Raw genomic sequence first — 20,416 nt, 5'->3', positions numbered from 1 at the left:
TAAAATGGGTTTCCATGGAAATGTACTCAAATATATGATTTATGTATATATACTCTAGAAAACATGGACATAAAATCACAACATTGAAACATTGGATATGATTTACTGTCATCACTTGATTTTAAAGGAAATTATACATCTATAATATTATATCAAAAAGTGTTGCTGTCCAGTGAATTTTTCAATTACAAACATGGCAAGGAGTATATATTTGTAAGCAATTAGGTGCATCTCATCCATGCTAAACTATGCATTAAAATGTGTAAATATCTTTCATTGGAATGTGATAGCTGATGAAAGTACTCTGATTTTCAATTAAGAATGTACAGTATGTTTCAGATCATCTTTTCTAAGATCAGAAGCTTATTCATCTTTGGAGGAAAAGGCTGAGGACTAATTTTTTGATGTACAGTAAAATATGTAGAGCAGTAACAGACATTTTTGGGGCTTAGAAATTTTCTGCTCAGTGGCACAGCTCCATAAAGACAAAGCCTCATACATTATTGGGATAACTTCATTCAGAGTTTAGGTTTATTACACAGAGGACAGCATACTGGATATAATCCTTAGGAAAACAATAGCAATCTGGCCTGTCTTATGAATAGATGGGAAAGTGGGTCAGGAGCAATTTACTAATTCACTCAGCAGTAAACATAATTACTGTTTTTAATGATAATGTACTACAGGCAAATCTAATTGGTTCATGCCTCATGTTTAAACTGTTCTAGCTTAATAAGTGCAAGAACATTATATTTACTTTGCTATGTCTAACAGCATTCGATACTGAAAACTGACCTTTAAGTGATCCCCTGTGCTGTTCTGTACTATTTATTTTGGATTATTGAAAGTCTTAAATATTTTTAGCTAAAATGTGTACTTGTATTACATATTTTCATAGACCTTCATTTCCTTTCTGTTCTGCTTATTAGGACATACAGAATGTATTAAGAAAAGCACGGTCTCAAAAAGCACACACTGTAAAATTAAAAGTAAAGGACTGTTTAAATTACGTGAGTCAGAGAAATAGGTTCAGAATTTGAAGCTTCTTCAGTAAGATCTCCTTCTGCAGAATTCCATTGATTTATTTTTTTGTCAAGCATGTCAACTGAGTACTGTTTGGCATAAACTGCTGTATTTATGGCATCAATAATGTTAATGTTTGTGGCATGTTTATACTCAGTTAAAAATAGGTAATCTTTTGAATTTCTTCATTGTCCTGATAGACAAATGATTTATCATTTACAGCAATAATTGTGTGCTTTTATCTTCTTTAATACTGGAGTGTTAGAGGGTCCTTAGAGTAACCCCAAGATTCTACCCCAGTGTCATCAATCTAATTGCAGGGCTGAAACTAGTTGGGGAATGGGATTCCCTAGCTTCTGGGACTATTGGCAGGAAACCTTACACGTCAGACTTCTTCATGAAAATTGTTCCCAGATGAAGGAAACTGTTCCATCCAAGGTCATGGCATCTTCCTGAAGAAGTGTATGTCCTGTAACTGATTAATACGTATGATATTGAATGCACAAATTATTTGTCCCAATTTAGGTCAATTCTGCAGAACCGTCTTTGCTTCAAGACTTCTGCTATGATATTCAGAAGTCTTTTTGTCTTGTTTCTTTATGGCTAAATGGTGGCCCACATTCTCCCTACTCCCAGCCCTTCTGCTCTTACTTCCAGAGAGGTATTGGCCATCAGAACATTCCCCAATTAACTGTCTGCATGAACATTTTAACATGTAAATATTTCAGAGGCCGGGCATGGTGGCTCTCACCTGTAATCCCAGCACTTTAGGAGGCCAAGGCAGGTGGATCATCTGAGGTCAGGAGTTTGAGACCAGCCTGGCCAATGTGGTGAAACCCTGTCTGTAATAAAAATACAAAAAATTAGCTGTGCATGGTGGCAGGTGCCTGTAATCCTAGCTACTTGGAAGGCTAAGGCAGGAGAATTGCTTGAACTTGGTAGGTGGAGGTGCAATGAGCTGAGATAGCTCCATTGTACTCCAGCCTGGGCAATAGAGCGAGACTCTTTCTCTAAAAGAAAAAAAAATATTTTGGGAACTGCTTCCAGATATCTAACCTGTGATGCTATCCTGGTTAGCTGACTGCTTTTAACAAAGCTATTGTCCTCAATACGTATTTTTTATTCATCATTTATAGCAGTAGTTTGACCAAAGCTTGTGAAAAAATTATGTAGCAAAATGTGAAACATTAAAATTAATTTTCATAGATTTGAATGATTGTATATCTTTCATTTATGATAGCCATACCAATTAAAGCTATATAGGAAAATGTCAATTTTAATTTATATTTTCAAGGAACTATGATCCATGATTTATTTGTATCTAGAACTTTAATTTAGGTTTCTTCCTTGAAAGTTTTACCCAAACCTAAAGTTAAGTTGAGTGACTAACATGTAAATCTGAAATAAAATATATGTACACATTGCATACATCTTTTACATTAAGGCCTAAGAAAACTAGGCCATAATTGTCTTATTTTTGACTTAGTATATATTATCCAACAAAGTTCTCGATTATCTATGAAATCAAGGGTATTATTAGATGTCACTTGCATAGATTTTAACAAAGAGTGAGAAGACTGGGCTTCTGAGTGGAAACCCACATTGGATTTGAGATTGAGCCAATAGCATGGTCCTAGATTATAAAACATTTTAATGATGAGGATTCTGAGTTTACATGCATTTTAGGGGAAGGAACATAGAGACACTGTAATTTCTGAAAGAATTCCTAAAATTTCTGAATCATTTTTCAAAATATAGCAAATAAAGTACTTAGTTGAGAGGAAACTTGCTAGTTTCTCTTGTTTAAACTATTTGCCTTCAGTCAATTTTCTATTAATTTATAAAATGAAATGTGATTTCTAAAGTTAAGATTGCTTTAAATTTACATTATTCTAAGCTTGATTAGATTAAACAGGGAGAACAGAGAAATACAAAGTCTATTTTGGATATACACTAACGTGAATGGAGAGCACTGGCAGAGCTTATAAATCAATGAAGGGTTTATTTTTGAGTCATTGGATTAATTCAGTAAACACTTTTTAATTACCATGTGCTAGGTTCTGAAAATGGAAGATGAGTGAATGAATGTAATCTTTGTTCATGCAGAGTTCACAGTCAAGTTCAAAGCAAATAAATTTATTATGGAGAATAAAGGAAACAATAAAGTGCTTACTAAAATTGTGAGCTTTGAATATATAGTCTGGGTGATTTTTCTGATGGTACTAAGTACATTGTTATCATATGATATTTATGCTACTCCATCTGGAAAAATATGATAGTGTCCCTAAATTTAATAAAAACCCTTACTATACTATTCTTCAAAAGAATCTTAATATTTTCTGGTTTCACCCTCTTAACATTTATTTTCAGGAGAAATACTCCTCATTTAGTTGACAGAATTCTGGTAGAATTGTCTTCACCTCTTTTACAGGTAGAGCCTGTGGCTGAAGTTTATTTCTAGCTGATTAAAACACTCTATTCCTTAATCTCAGTGAGAGTGTAGGGATAAGCGTATGATTCAAGCCAAATATAACCAATCTGAACATTACTTCAGTGACTAGGAAGAACTAGTCTCTGTCTTTTTATTTTTATTTTATTTATTTATTTATTTATTTATTTATTTATTTATTTATTTGAGACAGAGTCTCACTCTGTTGCCAGGTGCCAGACTGGAGTGCAGTGGCACAATCTTGGCTCACAATCTTGGCAACCTCCACCTCCCGGGTTCAAGCAATTCTCCTGCCTCAGCCTCCCGAGTAACTGGGACTACAGGCGCACGCCACCATGACCAGCTAATTTTTGTATTTTTAGTAGAGACGAGGTTTCACCGTGTTGACCAGGATGGTCTCGATCTCTTGACCTCGTGATCCTCCTGCCTCGGCCTCCCAGAGTGCTGGGATTACAGGCTTAAGCCAGCACGCCCTAGTCTCTGTCTTTTTAATTAAACCTCAGGGCATTCAAGACTTACTGACTCCAAGCTATCTTGCCATTACCAGTGAAAAGTATTCTGAGACTGAGGCCCTAAATCATGGAACAGAGAACAAGTTGGAAAGCTGAACCAACTTTTGGAGAAAATCAGTTCTTATATTATTATCAGATTTAATTGTTAACATTGTGTAAGGCAAACATTAATGAAAATTTGGTGGAAAACTACATGTATTTAAAAAGAAAAGTCATTAAGTAAAATACTGCCCATTAAGTAAAGGACATAATACATGAATACAATTTATCATAAAAGGTTATTAAATTGTTATTAATTTTTTAATGTATATTTTACTAGCATATGGTTTGATTATTTTCTTTCATTAGAATTAAAATTCCAAAACAGAGCAGATTCCTGGCTTGAATAGCTTATCATAATGTCTCCCAGTCTTAGAATCATGTTAGCTGGAACACAGTAGATTTTCAATTAAAAAAAATATAATGGATGAATAAACAAATCATTCAGGAAATACAAATAAACTAATGAGATAACCTGATTTTTAAAAACTGAATATAAATCTTGTAGTAAAAAATGTAGTAACTAATAAACTCATACAATTTTGGTGGTATTGTAAATTTATAGTGTCTTTCTGAAAAGCAAATGGGCAGTATCTATCAAATTCAAACTTTTCATTCTATTAAACCTAGAAAATCAAGGAAGTCAACTCTACAATATTCTACTTTTTGAAATCAAAAGAAAACAGAACTATTTTTAAAAACAAACAAAAACCTCACTTTCCTTATAGAATAGTTATGTAACACATAACTATTATTTTTAAATAATAGAAAAACATTTGGTCATCCATATCATGATATTCTATATAGTTGTTAAAAAGAATATGGTAGATATATTGACATGAAAAGAGCATCAATATGAATTGTCAAGATGAAAAGACAAAGATTAAAAACAAAACAAAAACTATACAGTATAAACCTATTCATGTGAAAAGTTCATTATACATTCATTTGATCTATCTCAATGTGTCTTTTTATTTTTATATTTATTCATCTATATATCTGTTTATAAACGTGTTTGTCTTTATATTTATCTATCTAGTAAACTATATATTCATAATGCACAGGAAAAAAAAAACCTAAAGTGGCACACACTGATTACATATGTTTAGATTATAGGAGGAAAATACTGGAGTAGAAATAGAGGAGATAACACTTTTTACCACATGCATATTGATATGGTTTGGATTTGTGTCCCTGACCAAACTGTAATCCTCAGTGTTGGAGGTGACTGGACAATAGGGGCGGTTTCTCATGAATGGTTTAATACCATCCCTCTTAGTGCTGTTCTAGTAGTAGTGAGTGAGTTCTGGTTGTTTAAACATGTGTCACACCTCTCCACTGTCTCTCTTCCTCCTGCTCTGGCGGTATGAACTGCTGGTTCCAGCTTTTCCTTCTGCCATGATTGAAAGCTCCCTGAGGTCCCCACAGCAGCAGAAGCTGTTAGGCTTTCTGTTCAGCCTGCAACACTGTGAGCGAATTAAACCTTTTTTCTTTATAAATGACCTAATTTCAGGGATTTCTTTATAGCAGTGTGAGAATGAGCATATGTTATTTTTTATGACAGACATTGAAGTAGTTCCTACTAAAATGAAAAATAGTAACATTTTAACTTTTCTTTTGCTTCTTTGACTGTGAAGAAAGTTGAACATCTTAAAGTCTATTTGCAAATCTTAGTTTTAAGATTTTTCTAGTTCTTTTTAAAAACAATTTTTTGTTAAAATTTCTTTTTATTTAATTATTTATTCTTATAAGTTTGCTTGTTTCTCTTAGTGGGAGAACAAATATTTATACATGCTTGCTAGCCAAAGTTGTACCTTTTCATTTTCACCTAATACAATTTCCAGTGTCTTTGGGGCTAGTTCTGGGTTTGTAGCTTAGATCTGCCACATAGTAATTAGGAGCATAAAGAAATTTACTTGATTTCACTCAATCTCACTTTCCTGATAGAATAGTTGTGTAACACCTATTGAAGGAGGATCAGCTAAAATGGCATATGGAGAGTGCTCAGGCTGGTTTCTGTCACATGAAATTACAATAAAATTGTTTTAATTCTCAATTATTTTTGGTAATAATTATAGATTTCTTAATACTTTTATATAGTACGAAATTTTATCAAATTTTCAACCTGTCTAGTAAAAATATAAATATCTTGAGACCAGATACTGTAATTCATTCATTATTTTATTCCCTAAAGCAGTTAGTGCAGACCCTTCCATGTGGTAGGTACTTAAGGTATACTTATTGAATTTAATTGAAAGCCTGTGTAACTTGAGTGAGTAAATCAGCACTGTTGTAAAGAAAAAAATTAAATCTATTACAAGTATATAAATAATCTTTATTTTCTTGGAAAATATTTTTAAGAGTTGTACTATTTAAAAGTTTATAGAGTTATCACTCCCAAAAATTTTTAAGTGCACATTTTAAAAGCTGCATTCATTCTAGTTTGAGTTACAAGAATATGGTTATTCTAGCTTTCAAAAGAAAGTTTTTAAATTTGAAGACTAATAGGCTCTTCCAATCAGAAAAAAAAAATTAACTGGCCTCCTACTTGATAACAGTTTCTGAGAAGTACTTTTTTAGTATGAGCCAAATGTAAGATTTCTTAACAAATGATTTCTTCTACTTTTTTAAAAATTATAGTTTTCTCCAAAATGCTATCACAGTATTTGTTAATAGAATACTGACCTTAATCTTTGAGTAAGAAAACTATTTTCTTTTCTAATTTGCAATATTTGGATATTCAGCACTCAAAATGTCTGTACAGGCTACAGCCCTTGAATGAAAGAGAAAGAATGAAAGAGAGGAATACTAAATATAAGAGAGGAGCACATTAAATTACCAAACTTTAAAAAACAAAAACATATAAACTTACACTATATTAAACATTATGAGAGCTTCTATTTTTCTTTTAATTTAGCTAGAAATCACTCCCTGTTTTTCCATGTATAAGAAAAACAACAGAGTTTGTTTTTTAGCAAACATAGGGAGAATTGTGATTTTCCTCTGCTATTTGTGGAAATCAGAAAAGAAACCAACTGTTGAAATTTTTTCTACACATGGTTAAAATTTCTGAATATAAGTTGGGACTTCAGAAATTACATCCAGAAATGACTAAAATGACTTCAGCTTATCAGTAATTATCAATTAGTATTGAACTATTTGTTTATTTAAATACATAGATAAGGATGATAGAGATATAGACACGAGTTGCACACATGCACACACCCACACACACACACAGATTTTTCAGTGTGGACATTACCCTGTTACCAAATTGTTGTTAAATTTAATTGCTTTACTTCAAAGAAGCCAGCAGTTGCAAATATTAGTGCCTCCACAGCTCTTCACAGCAGTTTTTTATTATTTACTATAAAAAAGCTGATACGCTGTTATTTGTATAATCAATGGTTAACTCTTAACCGGGAAAGTAGACTTATAAAACTTTAAGACTCAAATTAGGTGTTTTAAAACCTATTTAATGTAGCTGCAACAGTAAAGAAAAAAACTGGAACTCAAGATTAAATCTCTTTCTTTTGTTTGTCAGTGTATAGAGCATTGGCTGACAAAGGGAAGTCTTTGATATTCTCCCAACTTGATTCAATGCTATCTAGTGCTATTTATTGAAAACTCTGGAATGAAGTATTTTCTCTTCTTCTATATGATTGATCGTCCATGCTATTAAGGTTCCACCTTTATTCCCCCTAAAATGTACCCTACAGTTATCTCTGATGAGTGAACCTGATTCTATTCTGCCAGGAATGTCAGTAATAAATGATGGGCTAAAGTGGATGTCCTCTCAAGAGGAGAAAAAAAGAAAACAAAACAAAAAAGAAAAGGTCAATGAGTTTTGAATTGACTCCATTAACAATAGTCGTGATTGCTTATATAAGGGAAATGTATTGTTATAAAATAGCCTATTAAAATGCCAGGAAATGTCTCAGCAATTTAAATACTCTTAAATTTTTAAATGGTATACTAGCTAGCAGAGCTGTAGTAGATTGAATTAAGCTTCATTATTGATTCCCCAAGAATTTGTTGGTGAGTTGCCCATTTAAACACATTATCAGTTACTTAATGAGTAATTTATAATGCTTTGAAGAACATTTACTTCATTTAAAACGGCTAGTAACATCATTCAAATGAGAGAAGGTGTTAGGATTCAATAAATGAAAATGCTAGATGCAGACATAATGTCTATTAGAACAGAAGCCAAACAGGTTGTTTTAAATAACATTTTAAATAAAATATTTCACATCTATAATTCTTTTAATAATTGAACTGCATCCTAAACTGTAATTATAAAGAGTCAATTAAATAATTATGGTTAAGAATATCCATGATATGGAGATGTAATAGAAAATACTGTAAAGGGTTCAACCCTTCTGTAACTGTAAAGTGACTTTCTGTTTTAAGGGACATTTTGTTTACTGCAACTTCCGTATTTGAATAGTAATATTTCATTTAAATTTCCAGCCTTCGCTAAAAATATCTTACCAGCAATTATTTCTGTTCAATATTTTACAGAATACAATGTCTGGTCAGAATTTTGATGTATGTTTTTAAAGAAAGAAAATATTTATTTAAGTTAATATGCATGGTAATGTGTTGCTTATTCTCATATTAGTATTAATGTGAGCCTTTAGCAAAACTTTCTCCTTACTGCTCTTACTAATAGGTTAAATTTGCATTGTGTAAAAATAAATAAAGACTGGGGCAAAATTTATTTAGAAAGTTCTATTCCGTACTAACATTTTATTGGCCGAGTAGTCTGAATTGATCATTAAAATTCCTGACTCATTCGATCTAAATCTCAATGAATCTGGTATTTAAAGGGAGTATAACCGACTCAAGTTCAGCCGCTAACTGCTCCAAGTTAAAGCATAAGAAGCAAGATGTGGTAAAAAAGAAAGTAGCTTTTGTACAAATGCTAGAAGATGGGGAAATGGCCAGGCTGAAGCCTCACCTGACCCATCTACAGTGTTAGACTGAGGGAAGGGGTTTAAAAAGGAGAGAATTGGCAGGGGAAACATGCAGGAGTAACATAGGATGCAGGTCTGTATGTCTTGTTGGAAGGGCTATCTTGAGCTATTGTCCACCTGGAATGCCAGCTGAAGCCATTTCAGCTGCATTCAAGTTGTAGATGATCAATTTTGAGGTAGGTAATCTCCAAATTGAGGAGAATTCCACAGCTGGGACTCCTTGCCTGGCTTGTGGTAAAATTAGCCCTTGGAATTTCTTAACAAGTATGCAGTTAGATGCAACCAAGTGTCTGGTGGGAAAGTATGCATGGTGCACCCAAGTATTGGGTGGAAAAGAGAGAGAGCAGAGTTTCAGAGTACATTTCTAAGCTGTGTTTTAAGGCTAAGGAATAAAATGTTTCTATAGTTTGCTACAAAGTTATATCTCGAGACTAGGGAAAAGGGAGAAAAAAGAAAAAAAAGGTTTTCAAAATGTATTTTAAAGTTACAGGAGGAGTGACTTCTAAGTATTAAACATTTACATTAACGTTTTCCCATTTAGTACACAATGTTAATCATTTGTTTCTATAAACCAACAAAATAATGTGTTTGAAGACATTTTGCCCAGATGTTTCATAGAATAGTCCTTTCATGAGAAGTTATTAGGTGTTATACGAAAGAAGCTTCATTGGTTAGAAAAAAGTTCAGAAATGCTGGATTAATTATACTTTTAAAGATATTTTTAGAGCTTTTAATAATATAAAGTGCTCTGCACTTAATGTGATGCCTCCAGATTTGTTCATTCTGTTTAGTATTGCTCTGACTGTGTGGGATCTTTTCTGGTTTCATAAGAATTTTAGATTTATATTCTATAGTTCTGTGAAAAATGATGATATTTTCATGGGAATTGCATTGAATCTGTAGATTGCTTTGGGCAGTATGGTTATTTTTACAATACTGATTCTTCCCATCCATGAGCATAGGATGCGTTTCCATTTGTTTGTGTCATCTATCACTTATTTCAGCAGTATTTTTTAGTTTTCCTTGTAGAGATCTTTCACCTCCTTATATTCTTTAGTATTTTGTTTTATTTTTTGCAGGTGTTATAAAAGGAATTGAGGTCTCTATTTGATTCTCAGCCTTGCCATTGTTGGTGTATAGCAGTACTGCTGATTTCTGTACATTGATTTTGTAACCTGAGACCTTACTAAAATTGCTAATCAATTCTAGGGGCCTGGATAGATGAAAATTCAGGGTTTTCTAGGCATACAGTCATATCATCAGTGACCAGTGGCAATTTGACTTTCTATTTTCCAATTTGGATGACTTTTATTTCTTTTTCTTGCCTCACAGGGCATTTTTAGTGGATCGTTATAACACTTGAGCTCACAGCAGTAGTAGGTGGCTAAAAAATTATTACAGTAGTACAGCATGTATTGCAATTAATTTTAAGCAGTTATAATTTAATACTGTCTATACATTTGTTTATATTTCTCTCTATTGTGAATACCAACATGTATGGTGTGTTTATATGTGTCAGTACTGATACATTTAAACATTTAATAATAGAGTAATGTATATTTTATGGTAGCAAATAATAAAATAGACTAGCACCTACATATATTTTATGCATTAATGACCGACCTTTTTCTTAATTTTTTTTTTGATATTTCAGGGCTACCTGATTTGTCTTTGAGTTTTTTCAAATTGTTGCAAATCTCCACATAATTGTTTAATATATATATTTATTTTTTTTTATTGCATTTTAGGTTTTGGGGTACATGTGAAGAACATGCAAGATTGTTGCATAGGTACACACATGGCAGTGTGATTTGCTGTCTTCCTCCCTTCACCTATATCTGGCATTTCTCCCCATGCTATCTCTTCCCAACTCCCCACCCCCCACTGTCCCTCCCCTATTTCCCCACAACAGACCCCAGTGTGTGATGCTCCCCTCCCTGTTTCCATGTGTTCTCATTGTTCAACACCCGCCTATGAGTGAGAACATGCGGTGTTTGATTTTCTGTTCTTGTGTCAGTTTGCTGAGAATGATGGTTTCCAGGTTCATCCATGTCCCTACAAAGGACACGAACTCATTGTTTTTGATGGCTGCATAATAGTCCATGGTGTATATGTGCCACATTTTCCCTGTCTAGTCTATCATCGATGGGCATTTAGGTTGGTTCCAGGTCTTTCCTATAAACTGTGCTGCAATGAACATTCGTGTGTGTGTGTCCTTATAGTAGAACAATTTATAATCCTTTGGATATATACCCAGTTATGGGATTGCTGAGTCAAATGGAATTTCTATTTCTAGGTCTTTGAGGAATCACCATACTGTCTTCCACAATGGTTGAACTAATTTACACTCCCACCAACAGTGTTCCTATTTCTCCACATCCTCTCCAGCATCTGTTGTTTCCAGATTTTTTAATGATCGCCATTCTAACTGGCGTGAGATGGTATCTCAATGTAGTTTTGATTTGCATTTTTCTAATGACCAGTGATGATGAGCATTTTTTCATATGTTTGTTGGCCTCATGTATGTCTTTTTTTGTAAAGTATCTGTTCATATCCTTCACCCACTTTTGAATTTTTTTTTATAAATCCTCATTATAAGTAGACTCATACAGTTCAATTCTGTATTATTCAAGGGTCAACTATATATGCAAAACCAAAAATACTAGTTTTGTTTGTGAAACACTGTTTTCAGTATTCCCATCTTATCAGACTTAGAATTATTATACAAGGGTACAGTTACAAAAACAGCATGGTACTGGCATAAAAATAGGCATTTAGACCAGTGGCACAGAACACAGAACTCAGAAATAAAGCCAAATGCTTGTAGTCAGCTGATCTTTGACAAAGCATACAAAAATATGAATTGGGGAAAGGACACCCTATTCAATAAGTAATGCTGGGCAAACCAGTAAGCCACATGCAGAAAAATGAAACTGTATCTCCATCTCTCAACTTATACAAAAATCAACTCAAGATGGATCAAAGACTTAAATCTAAGACCTGAAACTATAAACATTCTAGAAGATAACATCAGGAAAACTCTTTTCGACATTGGTTTAGGTAAATAATTTATAATTAAGACTCCAAAAGCAAACACAACAAAAGCAAATAAACGGGACCTAATTAAACTAAAATGCTTCTGCACAGCAAAAGAGATAATTAGTGAAGTAAACAGACAACCAAGTAGAAGAAAATGTTGACAACCTATGCATCTGACAAAGGACTAGCATCCAGAATCTACAAGGAACTGAAACAAATCATCCAGAAAACAAACAAACAAGTATTCCCATCAAAAACTGGGCAAATGACATGAATAGATATCTCTCAAAGAAGATATACAAACGGCCTACAAACAAATGAAAAAATGGTCAACATCACTAATCATCAAGGAAATGCAAATTAAAACCACAATAAGATACCACTTTACTCCTTCTGGAATGAACATAATTAAAAAGTAGAAAAAAAAAAGAAAAAGGATGTTGACATGGATAAGCTTAAAAGGAAACACTTTTACCCTGCTGGTGGAATGTAAATTAGTACAACCACTATGCAATACAGTACGGAGATTCCTTAAATAACTAAATGTAGATCTACCATTCAATCCAGAAATCCCACTACTAGATATCTATTCAAAGGAAAAGAAGTCATTATATGAAAAATATATTTGCATATGCATGTTTATACAGCACAATTCACAATTGCAAAGAACCAACATAAGTGCCCATTGACCAATCAGTGGATAAAGAAAATTTGGTATATATATGTCATGGAATACTACTCAGCCATACAATGGAATGAAATAATGTCTTTTGCAGCAACTTGGATGAAGCTGGAGACCAATATTTTAAGTGAAGTAATTCAGGAATGGAAAGCCAAATACTGTGTGTTCTCAGTTATAAGTGAGAGCTAAGGTAGGAGGATTCATAGACATGCAAAATGATAGAATGGACTTTGGGGACTTGGGGTTGGAGAGATTAGGAACCAGTAAGGCATAAAAGATTACATGTTGGGTACAGTGTACATTGCTCAGATGACAGGTGCACTGAAATCTCAAAATTCATCACTAAATAACTTATTCATTTAACCAATAACCATCTGTACCCCAAAAACTATTGAAATGAAAATAAATAAATAATTTAGAAAAATGCTCTGTGATACTAATCATCACTATTTGAGCAGTTCCTCTCTCCAGTAAATTGAAGATTGCAGTAAAAAATGATTTCTTATGGGTCTTTTATAAGAACCATGTGTGTTTCATTGTGTTTAGTGTAATACTGTAAACCTGAATAACACCACTGTACTCATACAAAGGGCCACTAGTGATGCTGAATGTACTACCAAGAAACAGTGAAAAGTCATTACATTAAAAGAAAGAGTTGAATGCTTGATATGCACCTTCATAGACTGAGGTTGCTTACTGTGACTGCCTGCCATTTTAAGATAAATGAATCCAGTATAAGAGCTATTGTTAAAAAAAGAAAAAGCAAAGAAAATTTGTGAAGTTATCACTGCAGCTATACCAGCAGGCATAAAAACCTTGCATTTTTTTGTGAAATACTTTTTTATCTTATATTGAAAATACAGCTTTTATGTGGGTACAGGATTGTTATAAAAAAAGCCATGTCTATAAATTCCAATATGGTTTGGTAAAAACAAAGTAATTATATGACCACTTTAACCAAAAGGATGATAAAGGATCTAAAACTGGAGAATTTAATGCCAGCAAAGGATGGTTTGATAATATAGAAAGAGATTTGGCTTAAAAGCTCTCAATAGGGGGACCATCTTCTGCACACCAAAAGTTGGCAGATTAGTTCTTGAGATGCCATTAACAAAATCATTTAAGAGAAAGGATACCTGCCTGAACAGGTTTTTAAGGCAGATAAAAGTATCCTATTCTGGAAAAACACAAAAAGTCACAAGGGACATCTATTATTAAGGAAGAGAAGTGAGTAATGAGGATTTAAGGCAGAAAAGTACAGGCTAACTACAGTTTTGTGCAAATTCAGTTGGGTTTATGATAAAGACTGCCCTTATCCATAAAGCTGCTATTCCCTTGAAGGGAAAGGATAAATACCAGCTTTCAACCTTTCAGTTGTGCAACAAGAAAGCCTGGACAATGAAAAATTATTTTCTGGATTAGTTACATTCGTGTTCCAAGGAAGTACTTCACCAGTACAGGACTGCCTTTTGAAGTTCTTTTGATGTTGCGCAATGTCCCTAGTCACCCAGAATCCTGTGAGTTCAACACTGAAGGCATTGAAGTAGTCTACTTGTCTCCAAACACAATGTCTCTAATTCAGCCTCTATATCAGAGAGTCATGAAGACCTTTAAGGCTCATTACACATGGTACTCTATGAAAGTAATTGTCAATAATATGGAAGAGAACCTTGATAGATAGAACATCATGAATGCTGTAAAGGATTACACCATTACAGATGCATGGTTTTTATAGAAAGGGCTATGAAGCCAGAAACAATGCATTCATGCTGGAGAAAATAATGTCTAGATGTTGTACGTGAGTTCTCAGTATGTACAATGGAGCCAGTCAAGAAAACCATGAAATCGATTGTGGATACAGAAAAAAACAGTTGGAGGTGATGAGTTTTAAGATATGGATCTTGGAAAAATTCAAGAGCTATTAAAAACCACTTGATGGAGATACCTGCTTCTGAATCAGTAACAGACGATGAGGAAGAAGACATAGAGGAAGGACTGTCAGAAAACAAATTGATAGTAGACAACCTGGCAGAAAGTTTTAATTATTCTAGACTATTTTGATTTCTTTTAGAGGGTGTACCTTTTTATGATATGGGCACTAAAATGAAAGCAAATAGTGAAAAGATTGATACTGCATAGAAACATTTTTAGAGAAATGAAAAGATAAAACATCAGACAAAAATTACCAAGTATTTCTCTAAAGTTATACCCAGTATGCCTGCCTCTTCTGCCTCCCTTTCCACTTTCTCCACCTCACTCATCTCTGTCGCCCCGAGACAGCAAGGCCAACTGTCCTTTTCTTCTCCTCTGCATCCTACTTAATCTGAAGATGATAAGGATGAAGACCTTTATGATGATCTACTTCCACTTAATGAATAGTAAATATATTTTTTTCTTGTGATTGTTAATAACATTTTCTTTTCTCTATCTTACTTTATTATAAGAATAAATTGTCTGGGCACAGTGGCTCATGCCTGTAATCCCAGCACTTTGGGAGGCCAAGGCAGGTGGATTGCTTCAGGTCAGGAATTTGAGACAGCCTGGCCAAGATGATGAAACCTCGTCTTTACTAAAATACAAAAATTAGCTGGGTGTTGTGCCGGGTACCTGTAATCCCAGCTACTAGGGAAGCTGAGGCAGGAGAATTGCTTGAACCCAGGAGGCAGAGGTTGCTGTGAGCCGAGATCATGCCACTCCACTCCAGCCTGGGTGACAGAGCGAGACTCTGTGTCAAAATAAAAGATTAAATTATATCATACATACAACAAACAAAATATGTATTTATCAATTATGTTGTCATTAAGGCTTATTGTCAGCAGTAGCCTATTGGTGTTTAAGTTTTTGCAGAGTCAAAAAAATTATATGTGGGGGGCACCGGGAAATTCGAATGAGAGAAGCGGGCCCAAGAAGGGCGTGGAATGGCCACAGGGGTCTCAACGCTTCAGAGGCGACGTGAGATGTTGGCAGCGACGGCGACCTCAGGAGCTGGTCGCTGTCGGCTAAGCAAAATAGGAGCTAGTCGTCGCCCACCTCCAGCTCGCATGAGGGTGGCTGTGCGACTGCGGCCATTTGTGGATAGAACAGCTGGAACAAGTGATCCCCCCTGTGTGCGGGGCATGGACAGCTGCTCTCTAGAGATTGCTAACTGGAAGAACCACCAGGAGACTCTCAAATACCAGTTTGATGCCTTCTATGGGGAGAGGAGTACTCAGCAGGACATCTATACAGGTTCAGTGCAGCCCATCCTAAGGCACTTGCTAGAAGGGCAGAATGCCAGTGTGCTTGCCTATGGACCCACAGGAGCTGGGAAGACACACACAATGCTGGGCAGCCCAGAGCAACCTGGAGTGATCCCACGGGCTCTCATGGACCTCCTGCAGCTCACAAGGGAGGAGGGCACCGAGGGCCGGCCATTGGCCCTCTCTGTCACCATGTCCTACTTAGAGATCTACCAGGAGAAGGTATTAGACCTCCTGGACCCTGCATCAGGAGACCTGGTGATCCGAGAAGACTGCCGGGGGAACATCCTGATTCCGGGCCTCACGCAGAAGCCCATCACTAGCTTTGCTGATTTTGAGTGGCACTTCCTGCCAGCCAGTCGAAACCGGACTGTAGGTGCCACCCGGCTCAACCAGCGCTCCTCCCTCAGTCATGCTGTGCTCCTGGTCAAGGTGGACCAATGGGAACGTTTGGCCCCATTTCGCCAGTGAGAGGGAAAACTCTACCTGATTGACTTGGCTGAGTCAAAGGACAATCGTCGCACAGGCAACAAGGGCCTTCGGCTAAAAGAGAGTGGAGCCATCAACACCTCCCTGTTTGTCCTGGGCAAGGTGGTGGATGTGCTGAATCAGGGCCTTCCTCATGTACCTTACCGAGATAGCAAGCTCACTCGCCTACTGCAGGACTCTCTGGGTGGCTCAGCTCACAGCATCCTTATTGCCAACATTGCCCCTGAGAGACGCTTCTACCTAGACACAGTCTCCGCATTCAACTTTGCTGCCAGGTCTAAGGAGGTAATCAACCGGCCTTTTACCAATAAAAGCCTGCAGCCTCCCGTCTTGGCACCTGTTAAGCTGTCTCAGAAAGAATTACTTGGTCCACCAGAGGCAAAGAGAGCCTGAGGCCCTGAGGAAGAGGAGATAGGGAGCCTTGAGCCCATGGCAGCTCCAGCCTCTGCCTCACAGAAACTCAGCCCCCTACAGAAGCTAAGCAGCATGGACCCAGCCATGCTGGAGCGCCTCCTGAGCTTGGACCGTCTGCTGGCCTCCCAAGGGAGACAGGGGGCCCCTCTGTTGAGTACTCCAAACCGAGAGCAGATGGTGCTCATGAAGACAGTGGAAGAGAAGGACTTGGAGATTGAGAGGCTTAAGATGAAGCAAAAAGAACTGGAGGCCAAGGTATTGGCCCGAAAGTCTGAAGACTCAAAGGAAAAGGAGAACCATTATCCCACAATGCTCCGGCCACTTTCGCATCGCATAGTCACAGTGGCAAAGCCCCTCAAAAAGGCTGTGGTGATGCCCCTACAGCTAATTCGGGAGCAGGAAGCATCCCCAAATGCCGAGATCCATATCCTGAAGAATAAAGGCCGGAAGAGAAAGCTGGAGTCCCTGGATGCCTCAGAGCCCGAGGAGAAGGCAGAGGACTGCTGGGAGCTACAGATCAGCCCGAAGCTTTTGGCTCATGGGCACAAAAAAATACTGGATCTGCTGAACGAAGGCTCAGCCCGGGATCTCCGCAGTCTTCAGCGCATTGGCCCAAAGAAGGCCCAGCTCATCGTGGGCTGGCGGGAGCTCCACGGCCCCTTCAGCCAGGTGGAGGACCTGGAACGCGTGGAGGGCATAACAGGGAAACAGTTGGAGTCCTTCCTGAAGGTGAACATCCTGGGTCTCGCCGCCGGCCAGCGCTGTGACCCGTCTTGACCGCCGTTTCCTCACTCCGCCTTTTAAAATGCTTGTATAACCCTTTGTTGTGTAAATACAGTTTTTGCTCTGGAAAAAAAAAAAAATTATATGTGGATTTTTGGTATTCAGGGGATCAGTGTACACTATATAAATAATTTTTCTTTATGTGTATCTTAAAAATTAGAGATGTAGCATTTTCTTTATCTTTCAGTTCTAGGGAGTTTTTTGTTTCCATTGGACTCTTTGACCTTCTTTATGGCCTGAACTTAATCAAGTTTTATAAACACTTCTTGTGGATACTGGAAAGGGTATATTCTGCAATTATTGTACACCATGCTCTATTAATACTTTTAAGGTCAAGTTTTTAAATATGTTACTGCAATTTCTTTCTCATATTTAGTTTTATCTGTTTGAGTTATTTGTTATCCAGAAAACTGTATTAATATTTCACAGTTTCATTGGAAGTTTCACTTTATAATCTGTATTTCTTTAAATTCTGTGGACTTAGTATCAGGCACATGTTTTGGAAAAGTAATTTTCAGAGTGTCATTGGAATTTTCACTTCATAATCTGTATCCCTTTAAATTCTTGAGGTCTTGATATCAGGTACATGCTTTGTAGCAGTAATACATTTCTAGTTAATCATTGCTTTTATGATTAAACAATGTGTTTATCTAAAGTATTTGGGGGGTCTGTTATTTCTGATATTAAATTTCTGTCTACTTTCTTACTTTTAGTAAACTTTTTTATTTAGGATTAATCTTAGATTTGCAGAAAAGTTGCAGAGATGATAGAGAGTGTTCCTTTATTCCTCTCCTATGTCTTCTAATTTTAACATCTTACATAACTGTGGTATGCTTGTTTAAACTCGGAACCAACACTTGTACATTACTTAACTAACGTCCAAGTACTATTTTGATTTTTCCAGTTTTCCACTAATGCCCTTTTTCTGTACTAGGAGCCAATACAGAATACCATATTCCATTTAGTTATCATGTGTCTTTCATCTCCTCTGTTTTGTGACTATTCTCACACTTTTCTTGTTTTTATGATGATAAGTAGCCTAATATTTTTCAGACATCTATGGAATGTTCCTCAATGTAAGTTTGTCTAATGTGTTTTGTGTTTGGATTAGATATCGGTTTTGAGGAAGAAGACTATCTCAGTTACAAGCCACTCTCATTCTATCAGGAAGTACATGATGTCAACATAATTTATCACTGATGATATAACCTTGATCACTCAGTTAATATGGTGTTTGCCAGTTTTCTACAATGGAACTGTTTTTTTTTTCTTCTGTTGTTTATTCTTCAGAGAATTGTTAAATCCAGTTCATACTCAAGGTGGAGGGATTAAGGTCCAACTCCTGAAGGGCAGAATATATAGAGAGATAATACAATATAAATAATATATGAATATTATATATATATATTCTATACATATATATTATTCTCTAAGGAATAGATGTCTCTTCCTATTTACTCAGCTATGTATTTATATCACTATGGACTTATGTTTATTTATTTTATAATTCAGGCTAAATCATCTTTGTTTTCATTATTTTTTATCTGATATATTTGCCAGTATATGTTTTATAAACAGCATACTTGAACATTCTAAAAATATTCTCACAATTTGCCTTTTAAATTGTGAGATAGCCTCTTCAAAATGTTTGTGACAAATTGGGATTTACTTCAACATATTTTCTGCTTCCTCTCATTTGCCCCCATCATTACCTTAGTAACTAAGCTGAACATTCTGTTCTTTATTCTTTTGGTGGATGCATAAAGTAATACACGTATACTTGATGCCTGCCAAATCAGTCATTATTTACTGTAATGTTTTGTTAGTAATTATTTTCTTATATTTTCCCCGAATTTGTCACATATTTTTGCTGGATCTAGAACTCTAGGATAGCATTTCACAACATTGTATCACTATAACATTTGTAACATTATATTATTTGCTTTTGAGCCATTGTTTGAGTAAAAAGAAATAAAACAGGTACTTAATAATTGTAATACAGGCAAATCTAAGGCCATGTGGGAAATACCATTTCAATGAGGGATCTTGAAGAAGATGAGGGATTTTCATTTTCCTATTTAGTTTTCTTTATTTTTTCCATTATTCTGCAACTGAGATTTTCTACATGTTTAATGTGTTTTCTCTATCATTTTCCCACTCATTAGCCTTCAGTCCTGCCTTCTAGTAGGATTTAAAAGCTCAAAATTATATGGCTCTGATGAGTGGAGGAACACCAGGTTTCTTATTCCTGTTTAGATAAATGCCAGTTTAGATAAAATGACAGCAACACACCTGGAGTGGTTTTTAGGAGCAGAAAGTTTAATAAGAAGTAAGGGAGAAGACAGAAGGAAGAAGCTCGCCCATACAGAGACAGAGGGAGGGGGGATCCAAAGTCGAAAGAGGAGGTTCCTAAGTGTGGTGGACACCAGCCAGTTATATATGCAGAAGCTGGAGAAGGCAATGGCTGATTTGCATAGGGCCCAGGGGATTGGTTTGACCAGGCATGTCATTCATGTAGCACTCAAAAAAGCTGGCCCTCTCTCCCTAGCTTTTTAATATGCAAATGAAGGGCACCAGGGATGTTCTGCAAACATGGGGATATGTGGGGGTGGCCCTGTTGCCAGAAGCATGTGGGAAAAGGGCAAGAAGTCTGAGGGAATTGCCATGTGGGTGGACCCAGTGTCTAATAGCCAACATTTGCATATCAGAGGTTGGCAGCCTGGCTCTGAGAGCCTGGGCTTTACAAGAAACTTTTCTGGAGATGCTTT

General features: G+C 36.0%; 1 protein-coding gene across 1 annotated transcript; it reads left to right on the top strand.

Annotated features, from left to right (window-relative positions):
- Positions 1-15,625: 15,625 nt before the first annotated feature.
- Positions 15,626-17,642, top strand: LOC105732433 (kinesin-like protein KIF22). The gene is given in 1 exon segment (XM_064360390.1): positions 15,626-17,642. A coding segment is annotated over 1 exon segment (2,001 nt). The 5' UTR covers positions 15,626-15,641.
- The last annotated feature ends 2,774 nt before the right edge of the window (positions 17,643-20,416 follow it).

Source organism: Aotus nancymaae, unplaced genomic scaffold, assembly GCF_030222135.1.
Source record: "Aotus nancymaae isolate 86718 unplaced genomic scaffold, 86718_ANA_hifiasm-v0.15.2.pri h1tg000040l, whole genome shotgun sequence".
Lineage (NCBI taxonomy): Eukaryota > Metazoa > Chordata > Mammalia > Primates > Aotidae > Aotus > Aotus nancymaae.
This window is presented reverse-complemented; position numbering and strand designations above follow the sequence as displayed.